Source organism: Pseudoliparis swirei, chromosome 9, assembly GCF_029220125.1.
Source record: "Pseudoliparis swirei isolate HS2019 ecotype Mariana Trench chromosome 9, NWPU_hadal_v1, whole genome shotgun sequence".
Lineage (NCBI taxonomy): Eukaryota > Metazoa > Chordata > Actinopteri > Perciformes > Liparidae > Pseudoliparis > Pseudoliparis swirei.
Genome location: NC_079396.1, coordinates 81,255 through 108,062, shown reverse-complemented (window position 1 = coordinate 108,062; position 26,808 = coordinate 81,255). Strand labels below are relative to the sequence as shown.

At 49.5% G+C, this 26,808-nt stretch overlaps 1 protein-coding gene across 11 annotated transcripts in view; it reads left to right on the top strand.

Moving 5' to 3' along the window:
• The first annotated feature begins 1,196 nt into the window (after positions 1 to 1,196).
• si:ch211-267e7.3 (ADAMTS-like protein 2) overlaps positions 1,197 to 26,808 on the top strand; it is a 62,000-nt gene continuing 36,388 nt past the window's right edge. For 7 of the 11 annotated variants that reach the window (XM_056424158.1, XM_056424157.1, XM_056424156.1 and 4 more), the window contains exons 1-7: positions 2,383 to 2,490; positions 7,011 to 7,106; positions 7,204 to 7,304; positions 20,564 to 20,639; positions 20,836 to 20,938; positions 22,003 to 22,148; positions 22,232 to 22,355. In XM_056424158.1, the coding sequence (XP_056280133.1) occupies positions 2,404 to 2,490; positions 7,011 to 7,106; positions 7,204 to 7,304; positions 20,564 to 20,639; positions 20,836 to 20,938; positions 22,003 to 22,148; positions 22,232 to 22,355 (733 nt within the window). In that variant the 5' untranslated portion in view covers positions 2,383 to 2,403. Of the gene's footprint in view, positions 2,045 to 2,382; positions 2,491 to 7,010; positions 7,107 to 7,203; positions 7,305 to 8,023; positions 8,118 to 10,103; positions 14,607 to 20,563; positions 20,640 to 20,835; positions 20,939 to 22,002; positions 22,149 to 22,231; positions 22,356 to 26,808 lie in introns of those variants that run through there. The other 4 variants (XM_056424163.1, XM_056424161.1, XM_056424153.1 and 1 more) reach the window with 3 other exon arrangements.

The following is a 26,808-nucleotide window of genomic DNA, read 5'->3' as shown; positions in this document are numbered from 1 at the left end:
AGGGAGGCAGGGGGATAACTATACATGATACACACTGAGCAAGAGGGAGCGGGAGGGAGAGAAGAAGAAGTCATGCTCGCTGCTGAGCTGGCAACCAGAGCTTACCGGAAGAGTGAGATGATGCGTTCAGGAGCAGCTGGGAAAAATCATTTAACCTGCCAGTGTTCTACTGTTGTTTCCACAGGTAAACAGTCACACACGAAAATGCGTCGGTATTGTGTGGCAAAAGTGTTGCGAACAAGCATCACTATAAACATGTTTTAAAGTGTAAATATCCGCTCAAGGTAACCAGTTGTTTCAGATCCCTTCGACCACTGTTCCCATGAAAACATAAGAAATGTGACTTAATGCATCAATATATAAATTACTTGAGCTGAAACTAATATCTGGTGGCGCAGCGCACAGACTGCATGTCTTTGAGTGCAGACTCCTTTTGCGTGAAAGGGATCGAAACCAGGTCGGGCGATCTTTATATTTTTATTTTTTCTAAAATGTATTTCTTCATCCGTGGCTGTGATGCACTGCTCACTTATACAATCGTAATCGCCGACATGGATATGAACGGTGGCTTGAAGATCTCCAGCAATATGTTTGTGAATGTGTGACAATCTGGTGAGCGACAGAGCCCCGCTGCAGATGTGAAGAGAACACAACGCACGCACGGTAGGGAAACTAGTAGGTTTGAAAACCAGTAGGGGTGTAACACCGGCAACCAACACGGTGCGTAACATAAAGATGTAACCCAGGGGTGCTCACACTTTTTCAGCATGCGAGCTACTTATTATGTGACCAAGTCAAGGCGATCGACCGACGGGACGGGGGCGGGGGGCTAGTGACTTTTTCTTTGCTCCGTCCCGATGCCCGCAAACCGGTCCCGGAGCTCTGCGGCATTTAGACGGCGGGCAGAGGACTGTTAACGCGACACGTAGAGACAGAAATGACATGCTGCTGCTGTAATGTGACGCTATAGAGGAAGTGACAGGGGGCGGGCCAATTTTTTTTAATGTCATGCGATCTACCAATACTACGCCGCGATCGACTGGCAGGTCGCCGCGATCGACGTATTGAGCACCCCTGATGTAACCATACAGGTTTGGTTGAGGCAACAGTGAAACTCGATGGCTCTGGGTTAGATGTCTCAATGTATAAAAGAGGCGTGTCCGTCAGTTTTATTTTTTCTTACCAAGCTATAGTGATTTGCAGGCAGTCTTGCGGGCCGTAGTTAAACTCAAACGTGCCGCATCCGGCCCGCGGGCCGCTAGTTGAATAGGCCTGCTGTAGAGCCTTTAGAGCCTTTAGAGCCTCTTTGGTGTCCAGGACTCCGGCCATCCACCGGGTGTGGTGCCCAGTGTCCCCGCTAGGGGGCGCAGTGCGCTGGCCTTAGGAGGGAGGCTGTCCTCCGTGACACGAAGCCCTCGCAGCCGGGAAAACAACCTCCATTAAAATGACTTTAAATAATGACAATCAGCAGCTTTAGGGCTCGATCACACCAGACGCGCCTCTCAAAAACGCGTCGCCCGCAAAACCATTGATTCCCTTTGGTACGGCGCGACTTTCAGACACGCCATCTAAACGCCACGCGGCGGGTTTTCCTGCGTTTTTCAGGCGTGGTTAAAAGTTGAAATACTCTCAACTTTAGACTCGAGGCGCGGAGGCGCACAGCTCATCAACGTCACACTCGGCCAAGGCAGCCAATCGGATCAAGCAGGAGGCTTTCCTTCCTGTTTTCCCGAGGAGAACCTCATATTATATATTATATTAGCGGTATTTAATTACGAAGATCTTTATCATTCTAAATCTAAACACGACTCAAACTGACTCCTGCTCAGGAAGTGAATTGAAGCCTCGCCATGAGACACAACTCATGGAATAGATGGTGGTGTTCGCCGAACTCTTTCCTTTCTTTTTTTTAAATATATTGAACCCAAAATCAACGGTTGGTTGCGCACGCAGGTCCGCTCCACAGCACCTCGCTGTTTTGCCCAGCAGGTTTTTGACAAGGCGTTTTTGGTGCAGCTGGTGTGATGGAGCCCTTATTGAACAGGTAAGCGCGCACGTGCAAAGATATCAACGGACACACTGGACGCTCCCGACAGGTGAACCACAGACACGTGACACGTGACAGCCACAGGTGCGATATGAATTTGAGAGCCCTGATATGAGTACCTGTGTGACAACAAGAGCTCCGGGAGACGTGGAGGAGAACTTCTGACCCCCGAACCAACGCAGGCCGGTCGCGTGCGGCGCGCGCCCCGTGTGTAACGAGCACGAGCTCCACCAGAGGGCGGAGCTAAAATCAGAAGGGGTGGAGGAAGGAGGGGAGAGAGGGAGAGAGAGAGGGGAGTGAGGAGGAGGAGGAAGACGAGGACGAGGACTGTCGTTGGTCCGGGACATGAATGAACCATGTTCGGTAACGGAGGCTTAGTGCTCCCGGTGTGCTCGTTCCTCCTGCTCCACGTCCCGGTGCTCACCGGCAGCGGGCCCGTTAAGGTAACTAGCTCGACGTCTCGCGAGGTCTCCATTTGCAAAGCGCGGTAAAAGTTACAGGGAACGAGCCGTTCGTTCGACTCCCGGGGAACGAGGAGCGCGAGCACCGAGTGGGTCACCGTGATACTCAGAACCACCGGGCTGGTAGAGGCGGAACCACCGGGTCTGGTAAACGCAGAACCACCGGGCTGGTAGACTGCAGTGTGGTACTACAATACTGTAGTACTGTAGTACTGCAGTACCACACTGTAGTACCACACTGCAGTACTGCAGTACCACACTGTAGTACTGCAGTACCACACTGTAGTACTGCAGTACCACACTGCAGTACTGTAGTACCACACTGTAGTACTGCAGTACCACACTGTAGTACTGTAGTACCACACTGCAGTACTGTAGTACCACACTGCAGTACTGTAGTACCACACTGTAGTACTGCAGTACTGTAGTACCACACTGCAGTACTGCAGTACCACACTGCAGTACTGTAGTACCACACTGCAGTACTGTAGTACCACACTGTAGTACTGCAGTACCACACTGCAGTACTGCAGTACCACACTGCAGTACTGCAGTACCACACTGTAGTACCACACTGCAGTACTGCAGTACCACACTGCAGTACTGTAGTACCACACTGTAGTACTGCAGTACCACACTGTAGTACCACACTGCAGTACTGTAGTACCACACTGTAGTACTGCAGTACCACACTGTAGTACCACACTGCAGTACTGTAGTACCACACTACAGTACTGCAGTACCACCGCAGTACTGTAGTGCCACACTGCAGTGCTGCAGTACCACACTGCAGTACTGCAGTACCACACTGTAGTACCACACTGCAGTACTGTACTGCAGTACCACACTGTAGTACCACACTGCAGTACTGTAGTACCACACTACAGTACTGCAGTACCACACTGCAGTACTGTAGTACCACACTGTAGTACTGTAGTACCACACTACAGTACTGCAGTACCACACTGCAGTACTGTAGTACCACACTGTAGTACTGTAGTACCACACTGTAGTACTGCAGTACCACACTGCAGTACTGTAGTACCACACTGCAGTACTGTGGCACACTACAGTACTGCAGTACCACCGCAGTACCACACTGCAGTACTGTAGTACCACACTGCAGTACTGTAGTACCACACTACAGTACTGCAGTACCACACTGCAGTACTGTAGTACCACACTGTAGTACTGCAGTACCACACTGCAGTACTGTAGTACCACACTGCAGTACTGTAGTACCACACTACAGTACTGCAGTACCACACTGCAGTACTGTAGTACCACACTGTAGTACTGCAGTACCACACTGCAGTACTGTAGTACCACACTGCAGTACTGCAGTACCACACTGCAGTACTGTAGTACCACACTGTAGTACTGTAGTACCACACTGTAGTACTGCAGTACTGTACCACACTGCAGTACTGTAGTACCACACTGCAGTACTGCAGTACCACACTGCAGTACTGCAGTACCACACTGTAGTACCACACTGCAGTACTGCAGTACCACACTGCAGTACTGTAGTACCACACTGTAGTACTGCAGTACCACACTGTAGTACCACACTGCAGTACTGTAGTACCACACTGTAGTACTGCAGTACCACACTGTAGTACCACACTGCAGTACTGTAGTACCACACTACAGTACTGCAGTACCACACTGCAGTACTGTAGTACCACACTACAGTACTGCAGTGTGAAGACAGTCTGGGGGTTAAACTCCAAACAGATGCTTCACCAAAGGCTGTGAAACAATTGTTTGCAGCTTCCTGTGAGCAGAAAGTCATCTGAACACGACTTGCCATGTTGTGTTCAGGGCCTCTGAACACGACCTGCCATGTTGTGTTCAGGGCCTCTGAACACGACCTGCCATGTTGTGTTCGGGGCCTCTGAACACGACCTGCCATGTTGTGTTCAGGGCCTCTGAACACGACCTGCCATGTTGTGTTCGGGGCCTCTGAACACGACCTGCCATGTTGTGTTCAGGGCCTCTGAACACGACCTGCCATGTTGTGTTCGGGGCCTCTGAACACGACCTGCCATGTTGTGTTCAGGGCCTCAGCATGAAGCTCTCCTGAAAGAGGTCCTGTTGTTACAGCTCTTAGTGTATAACTCGTGAGAGCAGTGGCCTCACTATGGCTCATATCTACATGTCTTCATATGTCTGAACAATTTACGTTTATTCATTTATTCAAGTTTAATGTCCGAGAGCTACCCAATGGTTTTAAAATATTAGATGATTTAATAGGCCTTCATTTCAGGGGAAACGACATGTGTACATATACATTTATGACTTGAACAATCAGAGGACTCCTTAGCTCCTCCCACCAGGGTGTGGATGTTAGTTACTGATGGACAGGTGAACCTTAGCTCCTCCCACCAGGGTGTGAATGTTAGTTACTGATGGACAGGTGAACCGTAGCTCCTCCCACCAGGGTGTGAATGTTAGTTACTGATGGACAGGTGAACCGTAGCTCCTCCCACCAGGGTGTGAATGTTAGTTACTGATGGACAGGTGAACCTTAGCTCCTCCCACCAGTGTGTGGATGTTAGTTACTGATGGACAGGTGAACCTTAGCTCCTCCCACCAGTGTGTGGATGTTAGTTACTGATGGACAGGTGAACCTTAGCTCCTCCCACCAGGGTGAATGTTAGTTACTGATGGACAGGTGAACCTTAGCTCCTCCCACCAGGGTGTGAATGTTAGTTACTGATGGACAGGTGAACCTTAGCTCCTCCCACCAGTGTGTGGATGTTAGTTACTGATGGACAGGTGAACCTTAGCTCCTCCCACCAGGGTGAATGTTAGTTACTGATGGACAGGTGAACCTTAGCAGGGCTCCAGACTAACTTTTTTTACTAGGAGCACAGTGGCCCCTAACTTAAAATTTTAGGGGCGCAAGCAGAAAGTTTAGGGGCGCACACAGGGTTTTTCCTGGGTCAAAATGGGTCTTCGGTGCTCTGTCCATTCACGCACCTCACAGTTGTGTATTGATCAGACAAGAAGACACGCTTATCAACTCCAGTGTTTCCCCTACCATTATAACAGGGTAAAATCTCCACCCGCCACTCTGTAATTTTCGTCTACCCCCCCCGTCAACAATTCTCGGCTCGCGTGACAGAGCGATGCACCGACATCGACATCAGTTCTGCCGTGATGCGCGCACACGGGTGAGCACACTCACCCCCCACCCATTGATTGAATGCATTCATAGAAAGCAGTTTCTTTTAGGAAACGGAATCAAAAATAAATATTACTATTCAGCACGTTCTCTTTTCAATACCATCTAGGGTTTGATGATGTTATGATTAGAGATGCACCGATCAGGTTTTTGGTGCCGATCACCGATCACTGAAATCAGTATCTGCCGATCCGATAATACCGATCAACGATCACGGTGTTGATTGAAGCATTATATTTATTGTGTAGCATTATTGCTATGAGGACTATGAGGAAATACATATATAAAGCAACTCAAACATTAAAGAAATTACAGATTTCTTTAAACATTTAGGACTTTTACTTTGAAAAATGTCCTAATTGATACATTAAAATTGTTTGATTGCTATTGTAGGGGATTTCAGATATGTATGGAACACATCTGCATCATTCATTTCCTGGAACTCTTGGGGAAATCTATATACAGGACTTTGTTTAACATACAAAAGTCTGACTTATTTTTATAAACTCTTCCTTGGTCCAGTAAAAATGTTTTAATATTAGCATAATTTAAGCTAAATCTCAGAAATGATCTATAAAGATACGACAGTTCATTGTTTACTTTTATATGTTCGTGTATGATTTGTCGACATCTTATTTTGATAAACGGATGTTGTTTCACGTGGTTCTTTCCGCTAACTTTGCAAAACCGGATGTTGTCACTTAGATCCTTCCGCTAACGTTATCAAAATCCTCGCGCGCTCCCGATCCAATGTGTTTACCGTGAGCATCAGTCTATAGGGGCTCAGACATGTGAGAGTCGGCTGAGTTGACCAAGAGATTCAACTCGGGGGACGGGGACGCCGCTCGGTGGTGAGGATCCCCTCTGACCTCTCACTCTGGCCCCCCTCGTATGCCTCCGCTGCGGTGCGCTCTTTTCACACATTAGCCCCCCTCTCACACACAGGCCAGCCTTCTTCTTCTTCGGTTTTCGTCTCCTTTCTTCTTCTTCTGGAGTTAATGTCGGTTAGCAAACCAGTCATTCAGGCATTACCGCTAACTATAGTGGGCTGAAGTGTAGAACAAGTTTGTCAGCAACAAAAATATTTCATAACAAAAAAAAGAAATCTGCTAATTTACTGGTCGCGCATGCGCGAGTTGATGAAAAATTTACTCGCACTGTGTCTAATTTTAGGCGCAAAATGCGACCATTTGGTCGCAGTCTGGAGCCCTGCTTAGCTCCTCCCACTAGTGTGTGGATGTTAGTTACTGATGGACAGTCTGTTCATGTGTGTGTGTGTGTGTGTGTTCATGTGTGTGTGTGTGTCTGCCAGGACAGAAGTGAAGGGAGGGTGGAGCAGCGTACCACCTCTACCCGTCTACAACCACTCAGCTCTGGGGGTCACAATGTCAAACAGACCAGCAGAAAGGTACTGCTACACACTGCTACGCATGTCATACCTCTCCCTCAGTGTGTCATGTCCCCCCCCCCCATCAGGTACCTCCTGACTGTTGTCCTTTCCCCAGGAGGTGTTCCAGTGGTGGGGGGAGTGGTCCAGCTGGTCCTCCTGCTCCAGGAGCTGTGGAGGAGGAGTGAGGAGCCAGGAGAGGCACTGCCTGGTCCAGAGGTAGAGGGAGCATGGAGCCTGTGGTCTGTGAGGCGTTCAGGGGCCTGTTCAGCCTGCCTGGTCCAGAGGTAGTGGGAGCATGGAGCCTGTGGTCTGTGAGGCGTTCAGGGGCCTGTTCAGCCTGCCTGGTCCAGAGGTAGAGGGAGCATGGAGCCTGTGGTCTGTGAGGCGTTCAGGGGCCTGTTCAGCCTGCCTGGTCCAGAGGTAGAGGGAGCATGGAGCCTGTGGTCTGTGAGGCGTTCAGGGGCTTGTTCAGCCTGCCTGGTCCAGAGGTAGAGGGAGCATGGAGCCTGTGGTCTGTGAGGCGTTCAGGGGCCTGTTCAGCCTGCCTGGTCCAGAGGTAGTGGGAGCATGGAGCCTGTGGTCTGTGAGGCGTTCAGGGGCCTGTTCAGCCTGCCTGGTCCAGAGGTAGAGGGAGCATGGAGCCTGTGGTCTGTGAGGCGTTCAGGGCCTGTTCAGCCTGCCTGGTCCAGAGGTAGAGGGAGCATGGAGCCTGTGGTCTGTGAGGCGTTCAGGGGCCTGTTCAGCCTGCCTGGTCCAGAGGTAGAGGGAGCATGGAGCCTGTGGTCTGTGAGGCGTTCAGGGGCCTGTTCAGCCTGCCTGGTCCAGAGGTAGAGGGAGCATGGAGCCTGTGGTCTGTGAGGCGTTCAGGGGCCTGTTCAGCCTGCCTGGTCCAGAGGTAGAGGGAGCATGGAGCCTGTGGTCTGTGAGGCTCAGGGGCCTGTTCAGCCTGCCTGGTCCAGAGGTAGAGGGAGCATGGAGCCTGTGGTCTGTGAGGCGTTCAGGGGCCTGTTCAGCCTGCCTGGTCCAGAGGTAGAGGGAGCATGGAGCCACACAGTCAGGACAGAATGTGTGTGTAGCCATCCCATGACCTTTGACCTCCTTCTCAGGCTGGTGGAAATGTCTGTCAACCAAGATTAACAGCACTCTGTCCTCACCAATGGCCCTCTCCCCTCTCCCCCTTCTTCTCATGCTCCCTCCTCCTCTTCCTCTCCTGTTCCCTCTTCCTCTCCTGTTCCCTCTTCCTCTCTTGTTCCCTCTTCCTCTCCTGCTCCCCCTCCTCTTCCTCTCTTGTTCCCTCTTCCTCTCCTGCTCCCCCTCCTCTTCCTCTCCTGTTCCCTCTTCCTCTCCCCCTCCTCTTCCTCTCTTGTTCCCTCTTTCTCTCCTGTTCCCCCCTTCTCTTCCTCCCTCTTCCTCTCCTGCTCCCCCTCTTCCTCTCCTGTTCCCTCTTCCTCTCCCCCTCCTCTGCCTCTCCTGTTCCCTCTTCCTCTCCTGCTCCCCCTCTTCCTCTCCTGTTCCCTCTTCCTCTCCCCCTCCTCTTCCTCTCTTGTTCCCTCTTTCTCTCCTGTTCTCCCCTTCTCTTCCTCCCTCTTCCTCTCCTGTCTGACGCTGCTCCCCTCCTCCTCCTCTTAGATGTGACTCTCACATAGTGACCTCTGGCTCACCTCTTTCTGGAGCCTCTCATCCTTCAGAGGGGGGGGGGGGGTAAATGAAAGACAGATGCCCTGACCCTGGACGTCCTTCTAGTCACTCAAAGGTGTGAAGCTCAGACCTTTGAGATGTATGGCCTCAGCTGGTGTACACTGAAAAGGTCAGACAACACATGACAGTTGTTGTTTCCTCTGAAGACATGAATAGATGAACCCTGAGTATGACGCAATCACAATAGAACACCAAGCTGGTGTGAAGCGGCCAACGCCAGCCGGGACTGTGTGCCCTTCATTTGGTAATACAAGTGCTCCACAGTTATATTATGTATATATAACTGTGTATATATATATGGTTATGTATGTATATTATATTAGTTATGTAACATCTATACAGCTGAACCCACTTCAACCAAGATATCAACTCCTGCTCCAACTGATGTGTTTACTACTACTAGAGAAAGAAAGGCTGCAGCGCACAGGGATGTGTGAGGGAGAGGTGATGGAGAGGTGATGGAGGGTTGATGGAGAGGTGAGAGGTGATGGAGAGGTGATGGAGAGGTGAGAGGTGATGGAGAGGTGATGGAGGGTTGATGGAGAGGTGATGGAGAGGTGATGGAGAGGTGATGGAGGGTTGATGGAGAGGTGATGGAGGGTTGATGGAGAGGTGATGGAGGGTTGATGGAGAGGTGAGAGGTGATGGAGGGTTGATGGAGAGGTGATGGAGAGGTGATGGAGGGTTGATGGAGAGGTGAGAGGTGATGGAGAGGTGATGGAGGGTTGATGGAGAGGTGAGAGGTGATGGAGAGGTGATGGAGGGTTGATGGAGAGGTGAGGGAGAGGTGATGGAGAGGTGATGGAGGGTTGATGGAGAGGTGATGGAGGGTTGATGGAGAGGTGAGAGGTGATGGAGAGGTGATGGAGAGGTGATGGAGGGTTGATGGAGAGGTGAGAGGTGATGGAGGGTTGATGGAGAGGTGAGAGGTGATGGAGGGTTGATGGAGAGGTGATGGAGGGTTGATGGAGAGGTGATGGAGGGTTGATGGAGAGGTGATGGAGGGTTGATGGAGAGGTGAGAGGTGATGGAGAGGTGATGGAGGGTTGATGGAGAGGTGATGGAGGGTTGATGGAGAGGTGATGGAGGGTTGATGGAGAGGTGAGAGGTGATGGAGGGTTGATGGAGAGGTGAGAGGTGATGGAGGGTTGATGGAGAGGTGATGGAGGGTTGATGGAGAGGTGAGAGGTGATGGAGAGGTGATGGAGGGTTGATGGAGAGGTGATGGAGAGGTGATGGAGGGGTGATGGAGAGGTGAGAGGTGATGGAGGGTTGATGGAGAGGTGAGAGGTGATGTGGTAATTCAGAATTGTCAGCCTGGAAGAGCTTATACAATAATACTAATCTGCTATAGTTCTCTACTTTAGGGAGACGTTTATTCACTGATCAAAAGCAAAGTACAAACCACGGGGAGCTCTCCTCAACATGCAAGTTGAAGCCCGAAAACCACACCCTTTTTTAGCACATCAAGATTCCATCTTTTATACCCAGATCTCGTCACAGGTGCATATCCCATCCCTCGTACCCCCGGGTGGGGGCTGTCTGTTGGCCGTGCCCCTCTTGGTATGTGTAAATACTGATAACAAGTGTGAATGTTGAATACTGTCAGGCGTGTAGCTGCCCTTGAGCTGCAGACACAATATATCTCTCTCCTCACAGGCAAAGTGCCGTCTCTTCTGATGCTTTGCCGGAACCTAGACATTACGGTCCCTTCAATAAATCAGATTAATATTAACAATCCCCATTTTTACATAATTCATTATGTAACTCAATTTAATATAAATCTAGAAGAACTGGCTCGATCAGTGACAGGGTGGAGATCTGAACATTATAAGTAGAAATAAGTGTTGTGTGATATCCAAAAACTTGAAAGATGTCATAAGAAGCTAAACTGAACCCTCTTATATCCAGGATCTTTATATTCCTCGTACTAGAGAACCGTTGTCTCCAGGTATTTGTAACCCTCTCCTTTCTACTGGATATTCCTCTGAGCACATAGTATGCTAATACAAACACAGTATGGAAAAAAACTCCCTATCATAACAGTCTCCCGCCTCTTTAAGTGTGTGCACTATATGGGATATGGTCAAACCTTAGCAAGTTATGTGTACAGGAAGGGAGCGTCCAATTCGGTTTCTTCCTCGGATCCGTCGCCGTTGATACTTATCTGCTCACCATCGTCCCCATCCTCTCCATTAGTTCTCGTCACTCAGTGTGACCTCGGTCCCAGTCCACGCCGGTTACTTTAAGGAATGTGGAGGTTTCTTGCTGACGTCCCCCCCCCTCGTTACTTCTCTTATCGTTATTGTGTCTGAGCCTCCTGGTCCTCTCTGCAGTCTCCTCTCTACCGGTTCAGACTGGAGCAGCACCAGGCCGCTGTGTGTATCTATGTCTGGGGTTGTTGACCCTTGTCTGAGGGAGAGAGCTGTGTGTGCCCTCTGAATCATCTTTTAGATGTACTTTAAGCCTAATATAACACAATGTAAAAATTTAATACACCCTATTGTTGTGGAAGCACACAATTTGAACCATTTTAACCAGCACATTCCCCCCTTGGGAGACAGAGGTCTCTCACCAGACCGAAAATGTTGTTGCTCCTGTGACTCTTCTGGTTCATGTACTTTGCGTACAGCAGGAACCACTCATGCATCAGGTTACCAGCACCTGGTGGATGAATGCATGAGCTGCTGCAGGTCTTCTTAGGGGTTGGGTCCTTTGGGGTGTTATTGCTTATATCTTGTTATCGATTATTATCACAACACATAAGAAAACGGAAATGCCCTTTTATAAGGGTTACACTCTACTAATGTCACTTAAGGCAACTCGACTAGTCAATGGCAGAATATGATGTTTTTCTCAGGTGGTTAGACCTGATAAGAAATGCAAGCCACAACAATATTAGGTTATAAAACACATTTATCAGAATCGCAGGGTTCTCTAGAGACACCCTGATGAACCGACATCATCGCAGGTCAATCTGACCTTTAGTCCGATAATGGCTGTTACCTCCTATTGCTAGGGACCACGTCTTCTTCTTGGGGTTCCATGAGACGGGCATTGTTCTTTCAGCTGGGCTCTCCATCTTGTTTTCCTCCTTTCTGTGAGTGTGAAGGTCATCCCCCTCTCCAGCTCCCTCAGCCATCTGCTGGTGTTCTGGTGTGGATTGGCCACGCCTTGCTTCACCTCTCCTCTGTGGCCGGCAGGGCTTTGCCGTGATGGTCTCCTCTCCTCTGGCCTTCCTTCAGGTGCTTCTGCCTTGGTGCAGTGTGTGATGTGGTTCCAGTGTGGTTTCTCTCCACTGCGGTGGGCGTGGTCAGTCCCATCAGGTGGGGTCCAGTCTGACGTGGCTCATCCCCCTTCCTCGGATGGACCTCCTCCTCCTGTGGGTCTGGTCCGACGTGCCTCTCCTCCGTGGCTCCTTCCACCTGTTGAAACAGTGCTTCCTGCCTACCTGCCGCTCCCTGGAAATAGCTTCGTATTTCTTTGGCTAACAGCTCCCACGGGGACCTTTATGAGGTCTCCCTGGTACGGTACGGGCCTAGGCCGTCCGGTCAGCCTCTCATGGGGAGTTAACTGTGTACTACGGTTAGTTTGTATTCTCATGCTCATTAATGCCCACGGCAGAGCCGTCAGCTAGTCCATTCTAGTCTCCCTGCAGATTCTGGATAGCTTTTCTTTCAGCGTACCACTAGCTCTCTCTCTGGGACTGGGGATGATGCCCCCAACCTAACCTCTGCTTGACCCTCAATGACAGACATATTTATTCATTATCGTGTTGTCAAAAGACACAACAAATTACTCACCTGACAAAATCAAGACTGTTTGCTGTTCTGGCTTCTCAGTGGTGGCCTGAGCTCCTCACTGACATCAGGACAGCAGAAAGTCTCTATATCCTCCGCCGGAACCTAAAAACACACTTTTCCAACCATACCTTGGATAAAGACAGATTAGCGCTTCAGTGGCATTTACTTATGGTATTACTTTCTTAAAGAAATGTTACCCACTTGATTCTTGTAGTTCTGAGTTTGTACTCATGGTTGAATGCACTTATTGTAAGTCGCTTTAGACAACCGCATCAGCTAAATGACTTGAAATGTAAAAACTGCGTCCCCTTATCAGAACTGATTATTGGACTTCTCTGGTTAGAAACTAAGCTCCAGTTATAGCCTCAGCTTTGGCTGCTGGGCGGCTTCCCCCCCTCTGCTGAATCTGTCAATCACCACCAACACATATTGTTTTGCTTACCGGTCTGATTATATCAATGAAATCAAATAACACTATGGCTGTCTTGGAGCTGGAATATGGCCTATCGGAGCGATGTGCGACTTTCTCATGTCGTACTCCGCAACTTACGTCTGATCGCACAGGATTGTTGACTGTGGGTAACCTGTATCGAGACCACCAGGTAGCCTGCAAAGCCTTCACCACCTCCCCCCTGGCTCCATGGAAATCACCATGAGCCACCAAAACCAACTGAGGAAGGAGTGAAACAGGTGCTACCACCAACCCGCATGAGACCGGACCCCCCTGTTAACCTTAACTGCTCCTCTTGAGAGGCAGTCGACTCAACCTCCACGAGAGCCCTCATGGAGGCTGCAGGATCAATGTCCTCACTCCCTTCACGGAGTGTTCATGAACATCTCCTGCCTGATACATCACAATACAATACAATACAAAATCAAAAGAAGTACCGTGAGCGGCACATTTAACAACATCATGGAGTGCAAAAGCTCTAATAAGTCATTAGCTGTCCTTGCATTCCTGTCGGTCATGTCAAGTTGTTGAAATGCAGTTGAGACAGTCCACATTCTGATTCTAAACCTACTGCTATCTGATCTATTGGTCTGTACTCGTCTGGCCCTCCTCTGCGTACTCTGGCGTCAACATAGATTGTCGAGCCAGCTTCTAGGTCAAAACAACCTTTGCTTTCTGTCCTTTTATCTTCCTCTCTCTCTCTCACTGTCTAAAACACATGTTAAGTCGCTCCCTTCCCCCTTTTGAAATAGGATGGAATTCCTAAATCCATCCTTTTCAATAATAATACTAATAAGCAGTCAAAATCTAGAAGAAAACAGAGGAATAAAATAAAAAATGCATGCGTCTGTCAAATCAATGCAGGAGAACCATGTCTTATCTGAACTCACAGCATCATCATTGTGCTTGGGTTAGGAATGTCATAATAAGTCGGCATAATTGTTAAAGAACGGGTTATAAATTTATTTATTGGCCCCAAATCAAGGCCCATTTTCAAGGTTTAGAAAATTAATTAATGAATGTATTCCAGGGAGCCCTCGTCCTCTCCAGTACACTTGCCTATAACAGCCATTCTATGGTTTAAAAATATATATCTAAAGTCTGTTCCATCCTTAAGGGATGCTGGTGATGATTAAATTGGAATTGTACGCGGTTTTAACTCTATCTCTACGGGAGCTATCGGAATCAGTCACACATCAGTTCACCCTTTAGTCCTAAAAGTGTCTGGAAATAAGTTTAGCATGTTGTCAGTGTCCCCATGATCAGTGTTCTCTCTACTATGTGTGCGTCTAAGCATGTGTCTCTAATATTAACTGGACCTCCGATGTGTGTGCAGTTCTGTACATGTTCTCAAATGTGGAGTAATGCCAGTGTTTAATGTGTGTGCACCCAGTCCGTAGCCTCAACCTCTGCTTCCACCATTGTTCTTCTCTGTGCCTCCACTCTGGACCAACACTGTGACGTGGAGCTGCGGTGTCAACGACTGCATACAATCTGCAACTCTGGTGTTCATTCACGAGCCGCTGCTACTCCTTGCTTCTCTGCATCGATCTCCAAGCCTCCACAGTTGAGTTTTCATGAACCTCTCGTGTTGCAGGCCTTCCCCCAGGATCTTAGATCTCATCTTGTATCAAGGTGTAGTTAAGGGCACAATGTCTTTGGTCCCCTGGTGGCGAGTAGGGATGCAGGACTTTGAACCAAAGTCTCCACTGCTGGCTGTTGTCATGCAGAGGTGTGATGTCATCATCATCTACTCTGTCCCACCGGACGCTTTGCTTCCTGTTCAGTGTCTCTTTAGTCTCCAGTTGAATCATTGGCTGACTAGTGGGCGTGGCACATTTCTGTTCAGTGGATACAGTTCGCTGTCAGCTGTTGGATCTGGGCACGCCTAATTTTGTGTCTCTGGTCCGGGCCTGGTGCCGTGGATCACTGTTGCCTTGTGGCTGTGGCTATGTGTTGGGTGCTTGTTATGGCGTGGTTAGACATTATGGGAGTACTGAAGCGGTCCTGACAGACTGCTAACCCTTTGGCGGATAAGGACAACATTTTGCCCAATGTCCAGCCTGGCCGCAGTTGAAACAGTTATGTCTACCTCCTCTAAAGCCCCAGTTATTACCCCTCTTAGTCCTCATCCCTCTTCCTCTTTTAGTGCTGTTCTCCCAATGATGTGAGGCCCCATTTATGGGCTGTTGACCCGCCTGTTGCGGATAATATGGTTGTGGGAACTGGGCTTGAGGTGGTGCTAACGCGGCTTGCTGTGGCTGTCGATAGACCAGTGCATATGGATCTGGCGGAGGGGCTGGATACGGACTATACGGGACGTAAGGTCCATGTGGTTGTGCTGCTGTCTGCTGCACCGAGGTTTGTGACATTTGCTTTGCTTCTGCTTTGGTCACGTTCATCTTTTTCCTGCTCTGTTTATTGTTATCTATTTGGCGTCTGACCTGAGCTTCCCAGTCATAGAAGTTCATGTACTTGAGTCCTACTATCCCTTTCAGCTCAGTCTTTATGGTCATAGTCACAGATGATTCTATTGACATCCTGAATAACTGTTCAGTCATGCTATCCTCAAGAAAATCTTCCCCTAGTTTGTTGTTCCACAACTCTCTGATTCTACCTAAATAGGCTGCTCCTCCCTCACAATCCAGTGGTGGCATCGTCATTAGCTTAGAAACATCAACCATTGTCTTAGTTGTCTCCATGTCTTAACTGCTTAGGGAGGTGCCTTGTGGCTGAACAAAAACTGCAGTTATGATTGCAAAGGGTCAAATCTTTAAGAGAGACTGAGGAAAAAATTATAATAAAAATATCTTTTAATTAACAATTCATATCCCTAAAAAATTGTAAAAAATAAACATATGGTCGTGCACTCTCTCAATTAATAATTATCATCAAACGATGTCTTCAGTCACTGTTCTGGCTCTCCTGTCCTGTAACGGTGGTGCGCACAGCGACAGCGCGCACGGCGGAGAGCTCAAGTTTGGGTGGAGGCGGGGCTACTCTCTGACTTGTGAGTGCGGCGCGCAGCGAAGTGGGTAGGGGAGGGGCCAGGGGAGGGGCCGCTCTCCGTCCTGTGAAGGCAGCACTTTTGTGGGGGCGCGCAGCAGAGTGTGCAGCTGAGCACTTTTCAGTTTTTAGTTGGAGCATGCATCTTCATTATTTTAAATTTTCCTAGCTTTTCCTGCACGTAACTGCTCTATTTATTTTGTCTAATGCTTTCTCACCTACTCTCTTCCATTTTATGGCCTTGGTTGGTTAATGAAGTATGTGTGTGTACATTAATCTTTATTTTATATACATAACTTTGGCAACACGATGGTGTCCATGGGTTAATTCCCTGCAGTAGCCTATCTGCCCACTGGGGTATGAGTCTCCCTACCTCTAGAGGCCCTATCTCGTATTGTGGGTGCAGTACCACCCCTGACCACTGTGTCTCCCTTCTATCCTGTACCTTGAGGCACTCTTGTCTGATCTTTCCCTATGTCCTGCCTCGTCCTTCCACGTGGTTAGCTGAAGGCTAGCCCTCGTGCCTCAATGCTATCTGTCCCTTCGCTCCTGTCTTATCAGCTAAGAAGTGCGTATTATATTTATCGTATAGCGCATCAACAGAACATTCACAAAATGCTCCTTGGTTTATATATAATGATATTTAATTGTTCCCCAGCGGAACTTTTATTCCTTTTAATTCCATCTCTCCAGCTTCAGAATCACATTGTTTTAAGGTTGTAATAATATTAATAATATAGGTAGCGTTCCCAGTTTTATCAATCTCCCCCTTGTTAATCCACGCTTTCCCTTTTTCTCGAAATAGTTAAAGCAACACACCAAGTTCCCAACAAATGACACATGCTCCAAGAGCGCGCTCGGACGCACACACACACACACACACTGTCATACACACTCACTTGGCTTCCCCAAGGTTCCTGTCTGCAGTTTGTGACACAGTTCTGTCTTTTATATGATACAATTCTAGTCAATCGGTCCCCGTTTTTTATAAGCTATTTCTAAACTATGGGTAGAGGCTTATTTAACTGTTGACAACAACATTTAGTTTTTCCAATCACAGACAGTCTTAAGACAAAAGGTCGTCTGCACACCTGTTGTTTATGAGGCCTCTTGTTGTCAACCGCCAAACCGCCGCAGACCCTCGTCAGGGGTCTGTGTAGCGTCTTTAGTCTTTATCTTAAACCAGGTCACTAATCTGAGTTCGGGGTCCCCTAAAGTCATATATTTAGTTATTTATATATCAAGCTATAACACGTTAAAGCAACATATACAAGTCAGGGTGAACGTGAGTTAATGGCCATAACTCACGACAACTTCATTTCAATAAGCACGCAGTTTATCAAGCACAGCTGGGATTTAAAGAAAAACACACATTTCACAGCTTCAACATAACAGGAGCTTTTTTCACACACTCTATAATCTTTATCATGCGTTACTTATATTGCAGAATACCTTTTTATGTACCTACTACTTGAGCTCAAGATTTTAAACTCTATATCCTTTATCAATTATGTTGGTTTTACCGTCATATATGTATCAATATGTTTTGTTAACAAAATCGTTTTTCCCTTTTTCTCGAGAGAAGGAGTGTGAGCACCCCAAGGTCACAGCAAGTCACACACACACATACAGAATGATCCGTTTTCCAGTCGTCTTTTAAACAAGCAAAAATTTGATTTTTTACACGTATCCCTTTTGAAGCCAGGAGAAAAGTTGCAATAACCAATAGTATGAACTCGGGCGAGAAGCTTCTACTGTATCATAAGGATACAGCGCTCGTCCGCTAGGATTTGATAACACCAGTTCACAAATATTGTTTTATTTCTCCTTCACTTCTTAGTACCCTCGTCAATGAATTTCCCGTTTTACCCCTCTTCAATGCCCCACAGAGACGTAGTCTGGCCGAGAACCTTTTTCCGAGGAATTCTCAGGGCACTTACGTGTCCCGATACACTCGGTGTTCAGGTCTCGTTAAAATCGCCACGAGCTACAGGAAACCCCCCACACAGTTTATTGAAAACAAAAAATCTCTCCCTGTGTCCATCGCATCTCGCAGAATACACACTAGATAAACTGTATTCTCTAATTTCCCCTATCACTAGGTGACTACATCCAGCGGCATACGCATTAAACGGAATTACCCTGTTTTAACACGGACTCACCCTAATTCATCACCACACTGCCTCTTTTAACACAGACGACAGGACCAGCGGTTCAGTTTATTTTAGTGGACCCTCACACTTAAAATATAGAACATGGATTTCTTAGCTACACTGACTCACCCAGCAGTCAGGACCAGCGGTTCTCTTTATTTCAGTGGACCCTCACACTTAAAATATGGAACATGGATTTCTAATCTACACTGACTCACCCAGCAGTCAGGACCAGCGGTTCTCTTTATTTCCGTGGACCCTCACACTTAAAATATGGAACATGGATTTCTCAGCTACACTGACTCACCCAGCAGTCAGGACCAGCGGTTCTCTTTATTTTAGTGGACCCTCACACTTAAAATATGGAACATGGATTTCTACCGACTAAGAGCCGACCTTAGTATCTCCGAAGAGTGTTCCTTAGTATTCCGAAACTCTATTAATTTACCTAAAGGCCCTAGTCTTCAAATTCCCTACTGTTAACACAACTACAGCTCTAGATTCCCTAACTATACCCTATCAATGGACACTCCCTATATCCCTAACAGTGTGATTTATGTGTTTATACTTTACATGTGATCAGTTACAATTTCTAACTGTCTATATTTTTAATTTATGGGTAGAGGCTTATCCGCCGTTGACAACCTAATTTAGTGTATTCAATACAGACATTTTATTAAAAAGGTTGTCTTTACCTGTTGTTTATGAGGATCCTTTGGTTGTCAACCGCCGAACAGCCGCCGACCCTTGGTCGGGAGTCCGGGAAACGGACGTCACCGCTCTGGTCAAAAGCTCTTTGTTACCGTCCAGGTCAGCCAACCAACGGTCGGGGTCACCAAATTGTAACGTAATTCAGAATTGTCAGCCTGGAAGAGCTTATACAATAATACTAATCTGCTATAGTTCTCTACTTTAGGGAGACGTTTATTCACTGATCAAAAGCAAAGTACAAACCACGGGGAGCTCTCCTCAACATGCAAGTTGAAGCCCGAAAACCACACCCTTTTTTAGCACATCAAGATTCCATCTTTTATACCCAGATCTCGTCACAGGTGCATATCCCATCCCTCGTACCCCCGGGTGGGGGCTGTCTGTTGGCCGTGTGCCCCTCTTGGTATGTGTAAATACTGATAACAAGTGTGAATGTTGAATACTGTCAGGCGTGTAGCTGCCCTTGAGCTGCAGACACAATATATCTCTCTCCTCACAGGCAAAGTGCCGTCTCTTCTGATGCTTTGCCGGAACCTAGACATTACGGTCCCTTCAATAAATCAGATTAATATTAACAGTTAATGGAGAGGTGAGGGGTGATGGAGAGGTGAGAGGTGATGGAGAGGTGATGGAGAGGTGAGTGGTGATGGAGAGTTGATGGAGAGGTGAGGGGTGATGGAGAGGTGAGAGGTGATGGAGGGTTGATGGAGAGGTGAGGGGTGATGGAGAGGTGATGGAGGGTTGATGGAGAGGTGATGGAGAGGTGAAGGGTGATGGAGAGGTGAGGGGTGATGGAGAGGTGATGGAGAGGTGATGGAGGGTTGATGGAGAGGTGAGGGGTGATGGAGAGGTGATGGAGAGGTGAGGGGTGATGGAGAGGTGATGGAGAGGTGATTGAGAGGTGATGGAGAGGTGAGAGGTGATGGAGAGGTGAGGGGTGATGGAGAGGTGATGGAGAGGTGAGGGGTGATGGAGAGGTGAGAGGTGATGGTGATGGAGAGGTGATGGAGGGGTGATGGAGAGGTGATGGAGGGTTGATGGAGAGGTGAGGGGTGATGGAGAGGTGAGAGGTGAGAGGTGATGGAGAGGTGATGGAGAGGTGAGAGGTGATGGAGGGGTGATGGAGGGGTGATGGAGAGGTGATGGAGAGGTGAGGGGTGATGGAGAGGTGAGAGGTGATGGAGAGCAGCTCCAGCTCCATGGAGCACCAGACCCTTGTCATTGTTCTTCTGGCCTCTCTGGGTCCAACAGCTGCTCCTTCATGACCTGATTGGCTGTTCAAGCACAGGAAGGTGAACAGCGCCCCCCAGTGGGCATGCAGAGTAACACACTGTCATCTCCACCTGGGACAGACTGACTGACTCCACCAGGCTCCAGAGCATCCGTGTTGAAACACGAGTTCATGTCCCCATGAAGGTTATTGATATGAATGATGACGCAATAAAGGACCACCCACAGACCTGATGCACTGAGGGTCCACTGAGGGTCCTCCGAGGGTCAAGACCAACTGGGACCTTTAGTTCAGTTCTTGCTGCTGGCTCTTGCCCCCCCACGCGGAGGACCCCGAGGCCCTCTCTCGATGCTGGGGTTGTAGTGTGGTTGCTAGGCTACAGGCTGCATGGTGTGATGGCCTCCTTGTCCTCTGTGTCTCAGGCTGTCCACCACCCACAACGTCAACAGCTCTTACTGTGCTGGCTCCCCGAAGCAGTACCAGCTCTGTCCACTGCAGGTAGGACCTACACACACACACACGGACCACTAACATGTCTTTCAGGGTTTGAACCTGGACCCTGCTCCACCTTCCATGTCTGACTGACCAATGGGGACAAGGGCCTGATTAACTGATCACCTTTACCCTCACCTGAGATAACACTGAGCTAAACTTCCTGTGTGTGTGTTTGTGCGTGTGCGTGTGAGTGCTCCAGCCCTGTCCCAGGTCCACGGTGAGCTTCAAGCAGCACCAGTGTTCCCAGTTCAATGCCAAAGCCTTTGGAAGAAGATACTACCAGTGGATCCCTCTCTACCCTGGTAGGACACACCCCTCTGGCCCCTGACCCAGGCCATGCGTCAGTGACCCAGGCCATGCGTCAGTGACCCAGGCCGTGCGTCAGTAACCCAGGCCGTGCGTCAGTGACCCAGGCCATGCGTCAGTGACCCAGGCCATGCGTCAGTGACCCAGGCCATGCGTCAGTGACCCAGGCCATGTGTCAGTGACCCAGGCCGTGCGTCAGTGACCCAGGCCGTGTGTCAGTGACCCAGGTCGTGCGTCAGTGACCCAGGCCGTGCGTCAGTGACCCAGGCCGTGCGTCAGTGACCCAGGCCATGCGTCAGTGACCCAGGCCGTGTGTCAGTGACCCAGGCCATGCGTCAGTGACCCAGGCCGTGCGTCAGTGACCCAGGCCATGCGTCAGTGACCCAGGCCATGAGTCAGTGACCCAGGCCATGTGTCAGTGACCCAGGCCATGCGTCAGTGACCCAGGCCGTGCGTCAGTGACCCAGGCTGTGTGTCAGTGACCCAGGCCATGTGTCAGTGACCCAGGCCGTGCGTCAGTGACCCAGGCCATATGTCAGTGACCCAGGCCATGCGTCAGTGACCCAGGCCGTGCGTCAGTGACCCAGGCCGTGCGTCAGTGACCCAGGCCGTGTGTCAGTGACCCAGGCCGTGTGTCAGTGACCCAGGCCATATGTCAGTGACCCAGGCCGTGCGTCAGTGACCCAGGCCGTGCGTCAGTGACCCAGGCCGTGCGTCAGTGACCCAGGCCATATGTCAGTGACCCAGGCCGTGCGTCAGTGACCCAGGCCGTGCGTCAGTGACCCAGGCCGTGCGTCAGTGACCCAGGTCGTGCGTCAGTGACCCAGGCCGTGTGTCAGTGACCCAGGCCGTGCGTCAGTGACCCAGGCCGTGCGTCAGTGACCCAGGCCGTGCGTCAGTGACCCAGGCCATATGTCAGTGACCCAGGCCGTGCGTCAGTGACCCAGGCCGTGTGTCAGTGACCCAGGCCCCAATGAAGCCACAAACAGCTCACCCGTGGCCTTTTTCTGTTGTGGGTCTTGGAGGTGAACGTCTTTTGGACCTGTCCTTCCCTCTGCAGCCGACTACATCAGCATCTCCAGTAAGCCATGTGACCTGCAGTGCACCACCACCAGTGGGGAGCGGCAGCTGCTGGTTCCCGCTCACGATGGCACCTTCTGCCACGACACCGAGTACCAAGGCGTCTGCATCGAGGGGGCGTGTCAGGTACCCGGATGCTGACGATGAGGTGTTGTCCTGGGAGGACGCGTGGCGGTCCTCTCAATAACATGTCCCTGTGGCGTCCTCAGCCCGTGGGCTGTGACGGGGAGCTGTACGGCAGCCGGGCGGTGGACCGCTGTGGGCTGTGTGGGGGCAGCGGGACAACCTGCCAGCGCATCTCTGGCTCCTACAGGAAGGCACTGGCACAGTTAGGTAACACACATACACAGGAGGGGGGGGGGGGTAGTGTGTGGTGGTGGTGGCACAGTTAGGTAACACACATGTAGCACCCCAACACTTTGAATTAGAAAGATGGGGTGGTTGGGTTCATGTCTCCATTATTATTGAGCATGATTTGAGTGATCAATTGGATCGACCATATAGGAAATTACCAAACTGACCCCAGATGACCGCTTTTAGTGAACACCATTTGTTTACTGATGTAAATGATATATCCAATAATACAATCAAAACAAACAAAACAATCAAACTAAGAAACCGGATTTCTCCAAACAAATTGATAACATTGATGATGATGGTGATTAATCACTTAATTTACCCCCCCCATTGGGCCCACATACACGCTCACACACACTCACGCTCCCCAACACGTTGCAGGCCTGTTGCAGCTCCTTCCTTCCAGCGCCGTCCTTCTTTCGAGTGCAGTGTCTTTCCGCCGCCGTGTCTTTCCGTAGCAGTGTCTTTCTGCAGCCGTGTCTTTCTGTAGCAGTGTCTTTCTGTCGCAGTGTCTTTCTGTCGCAGTGTCTTCCTGCAGCAGTACGCACCTTCACACTTCATTCACCCATCATCTCTCCTTTCACCTTTTAACATCTAAACCCCGCCCCCACCAGGTGAGACCAATTGACACCGGTGTGCCCAATCAATCAATCAAGACAAGATATATATTGATCTTTGTAGCTTATTTATATTCTTATTTGTATTTCCCCCCAGGGCTACACACTCCCCCTTCTAGAAGCTTTGATGTCCTCATCAAATGTTAAGCTATCTGTAATCGATTGGGGCTGACTACCTAACACAATCGGGACACAAGGCCATCGGGTGGCACCAGACGGTTGGGCACGGGTGACTTCTTGAAGTTTGGAATGTTTCGCTTCCTATAAACACCCCGTGGCTTAGGCCAGTCACTGGCTGGTTGGAAGGTGTTCCCAACTCATCATAACCCAGTCGAATCACAGGTTTTCTGATTCTTTTGGGGCGTTCAACTGGAAGTTCAACTTCTTCCGTTACTTCCACATTATTTCCCTCAGCTCCTCCCTCAGAATCTTCGTCTGCTTCGGAGGGAAGAGGTAGATCAGCAGTCTCTGGTGGTAGGTCCACAGGTGCCAGATCTCTGAATGGCGAAGTCGCTCTGACTTCGTCGGGGACCGGACCTTGCGGTTTTGTGAGGAACTCTGGTTGCAACAAAATATCTCCATTCAACTACTGATGGTCTTGGGGGGTCCACATCCTCATATTCAGACTCTGAGGAGAGGGGAATGTCTTCCACAAGAATCTGTGTTGTGCCTTGACCCCGTCTCTGTTGTGGTCTGGTCACCGGTCTCCGGGGCCGCTCAGGCTCATCATTCTGCGTGGAAAATCTCACCAAGTAGCCAATAGGTAAGAGATGATTGCGGTGCCATGTTTTTATCACTCCGGTTCCCCTTTCTGGTTTCACGTGGTAGACTGGAAGATTTGGCATCTGTCCAACCACGATGTAGGGCTCAGACCTCCATTTATCTTTTAGCTTGTGCTTTCCAGTGACACCAAAGTTTCTCAGCAGCACCCGGTCACCTTCGGCCAGGACTTGTTCTTTTACCAACTTGTCATGTGCTCTCTTCTTTCTCTGGTGATTCTGGTCAGCAGCTGCAGTGGCAAGTTGGTAGGCTTTGCGGAGATCTGTTTTAAGCTTAGTAACATACTGGGGGTACGTTACGCTCTGGTCATTCTCCTCCATTACGCCAAAACAAATATCAACCGGCAGGCGAAGGCCCTCAAACATCAGCAGATAAGGTGAATAACCCGTGGCCTCATTCCTCGTGCAATTATAGGCATGCACTAAATGACTGATGTTCCGACTCCACTTTTGTTTTTGCCTTGGATCCAGCGTTCCCAGCATGGATAGAAGAGTTCGGTTGAACCGTTCTGGTTGGGGATCCCCCTGCGGATGGTACGGGGATGTCCTGGACTTACGAATCCCTAACATTTGGAGTAGGTCTCGGATCACGTGACTCTCGAAATCCCGCCCCTGATCTGAATGTATCCTTGCTGGGAGTCCATAGTGGACAAAATACCGCTCCCCGAGAATTTTTGCCACTGTTGCCGCTTTCTGGTCTTTGGCTGGAAAGGCTTGGGCGTATCGGGTGAAGTGATCAGTTACCACAAGGACATTGGCCACTCCCTGGGCATCGGGCTCAATGGACAGGAAATCGATACATACAAGATCAAGGGGTCCCTTACTGGTTATCTGATTAAGCAGGGCAGCTCTCTGGGGGAGGGTTTTACGTGCGACACATCTGCCACAACTTTTTATGTATTTTTCCACCTCCACTCCCATCTTAGGCCAGTAAAACCGGTCTCTGATGAGCTGCACAGTCTTTTCGACGCCCAGATGCCCCGACTCGTCATGCAAGGACCCGAGTACCATGGGGACATACTCCCTGGGGAGGACAAGCTGGTGTACCTCAGTACCCGGAGGTCTTTCGGTAACTCGGTAAAGCAAGCCCTTAGTTACCATCAGCTTGTTGACCTCTCGCTGCAAAAGGGTTACTCTGGGATTATCGCCTCTAGCTAAGGGGGACGAGTGCCCTTCCAGGACTGCTTTCTTCACGGGAGATATTGTGGGGTCTGTATCTTGAGCTGTAATCAGATCTTCCCGACTGATCTGAATCAAACAACCAAAATACAGACGGGTAGGGAACACATAATACTCCGGAAGGGCATCAGGGGAAACTCCTAATGGCTCTGCCATGTTGAGCGATTCACCCGCTGATATCCCACATCGGACCTGCTTACAGAGGGCGTGGACACTTTCCGGGAGTAGGTGTTGCCATTCTATGTCATCATCGGGCAGAGGGTTGCGGGACAAGGCGTCAGCATCAATATTGCTGCTTCCAGGTCGATACTGGAGGGTGAAGTTGTAGGTCGAGAGTGCCACCAGCCAACGATGACCTGTGGCGTTCAGCTTGCCACTAGTGAGGATATATGTCAGGGGGTTGTTATCGGTCCTCACGGTAAAAGATGCTCCATACAAATAGTCATGGAATTTATCCACCACTGCCCATTTAAGTGCCAGAAATTCAAGCTTATGCACTGGATAGTTCCGTTCCGACGAACTCAGCTTTCGGCTCGCAAAGGCGACTGGTCTCAACCCTTCGGGGTGGTCTTGGTTTAACACCGCCCCTAAGCCCTTCAAGCTAGCATCGATGTGCAACACATAGGGCTTGGCTGGGTCAGTGAAGGCGAGGACAGGGGCGTGGGTGAGGCAGTGAATTATCTTTTTGAAGGCTTCCGTGCAGGAGGGATCCCATCTGTCCCCGAAGGGTTTACTCACTTGGTAGTAAGTTTTATCGGGTACCTGGGCTGCGTTCTTCTTCTTTTGGGTGGGGATAACCCTTACAGAGTTCAGTAAGGGTCCGACTATGATCGAGTAGTTGCTTATGAAGCGGCGGTAGTACCCACAGAATCCTAAGAAAGACTGCAAAGACTTAAGATTAGTGGGCTGGTCCCAGTTGGCTACCGCTTCAGCTTTGGCCGGGTCTGTGGAAATTCCATTCTCCGACACAATGTGTCCTACGTAGTTGACTTCTGGCCGACAGAACTGGCATTTGTCTATTGACAACTTTAACCCAGCCTCTTCCAGCCGGTTTATCACCTTGAGGAGTCTTTCCTCATGCTCGTCTAGACTTTTCCCGAATACGATCAGATCGTCGAGGTAAACTATGACCTCAAGCAGGTGCATATCCCCGACCGCCTTCTCTATAAGTCTTTGGAAAGTAGCCGGTGCTCCGGTGACTCCCTGCGGCATCCTCTCAAACTGATAAAATCCCAATGGACATATGAAGGCAGTTTTCTCTTTATCCTCTTCTGCCATCGGGATCTGGTAGTAACCACTGCGCAAGTCCAACACTGAAAACCACTTGCTTCCGGTCAAACAGTCCAACGCATCATCAATGCGGGGCATGGTGTACTGATCAGGGATTGTTCTTCGATTCAGCGTTCGATAGTCCACATACATGCGCAGTTTTCCAGTCTTCTTTCTTGCCAGGACAATGGGCGAAGCATAGGGGCTTCTGGATTCCTTTATTAGTCCGGCGGCCAGAAGTCCTTGAAGGTGACGTCGGAGGTCGTCTAGGTCAGTGAGTGATATGCGCCGAGATCTTTCCCTGAAAGGGGTATCATCAGTCAGTCGTATACGATGTTCCACTCTCTTGGCTAAGCCCACGTCCCATTCGGCAGTTGAGAAAACATTGGACTTCTCAGAGAGTTTTTGTCTTAGTCTGGCTTCATACTCTGCGGGGATGGGGGAATCACCGAAATCAAACAGGGACACGTCAATATTTGGGGCTGCCTCTGTTTTTTTACTTGGTACCTCGGTCACCATATCCGCTACATATAGATGCGCAATCACTGTACCTGGAGGGATGGAGGTGGCCTTTCTTGACTCATT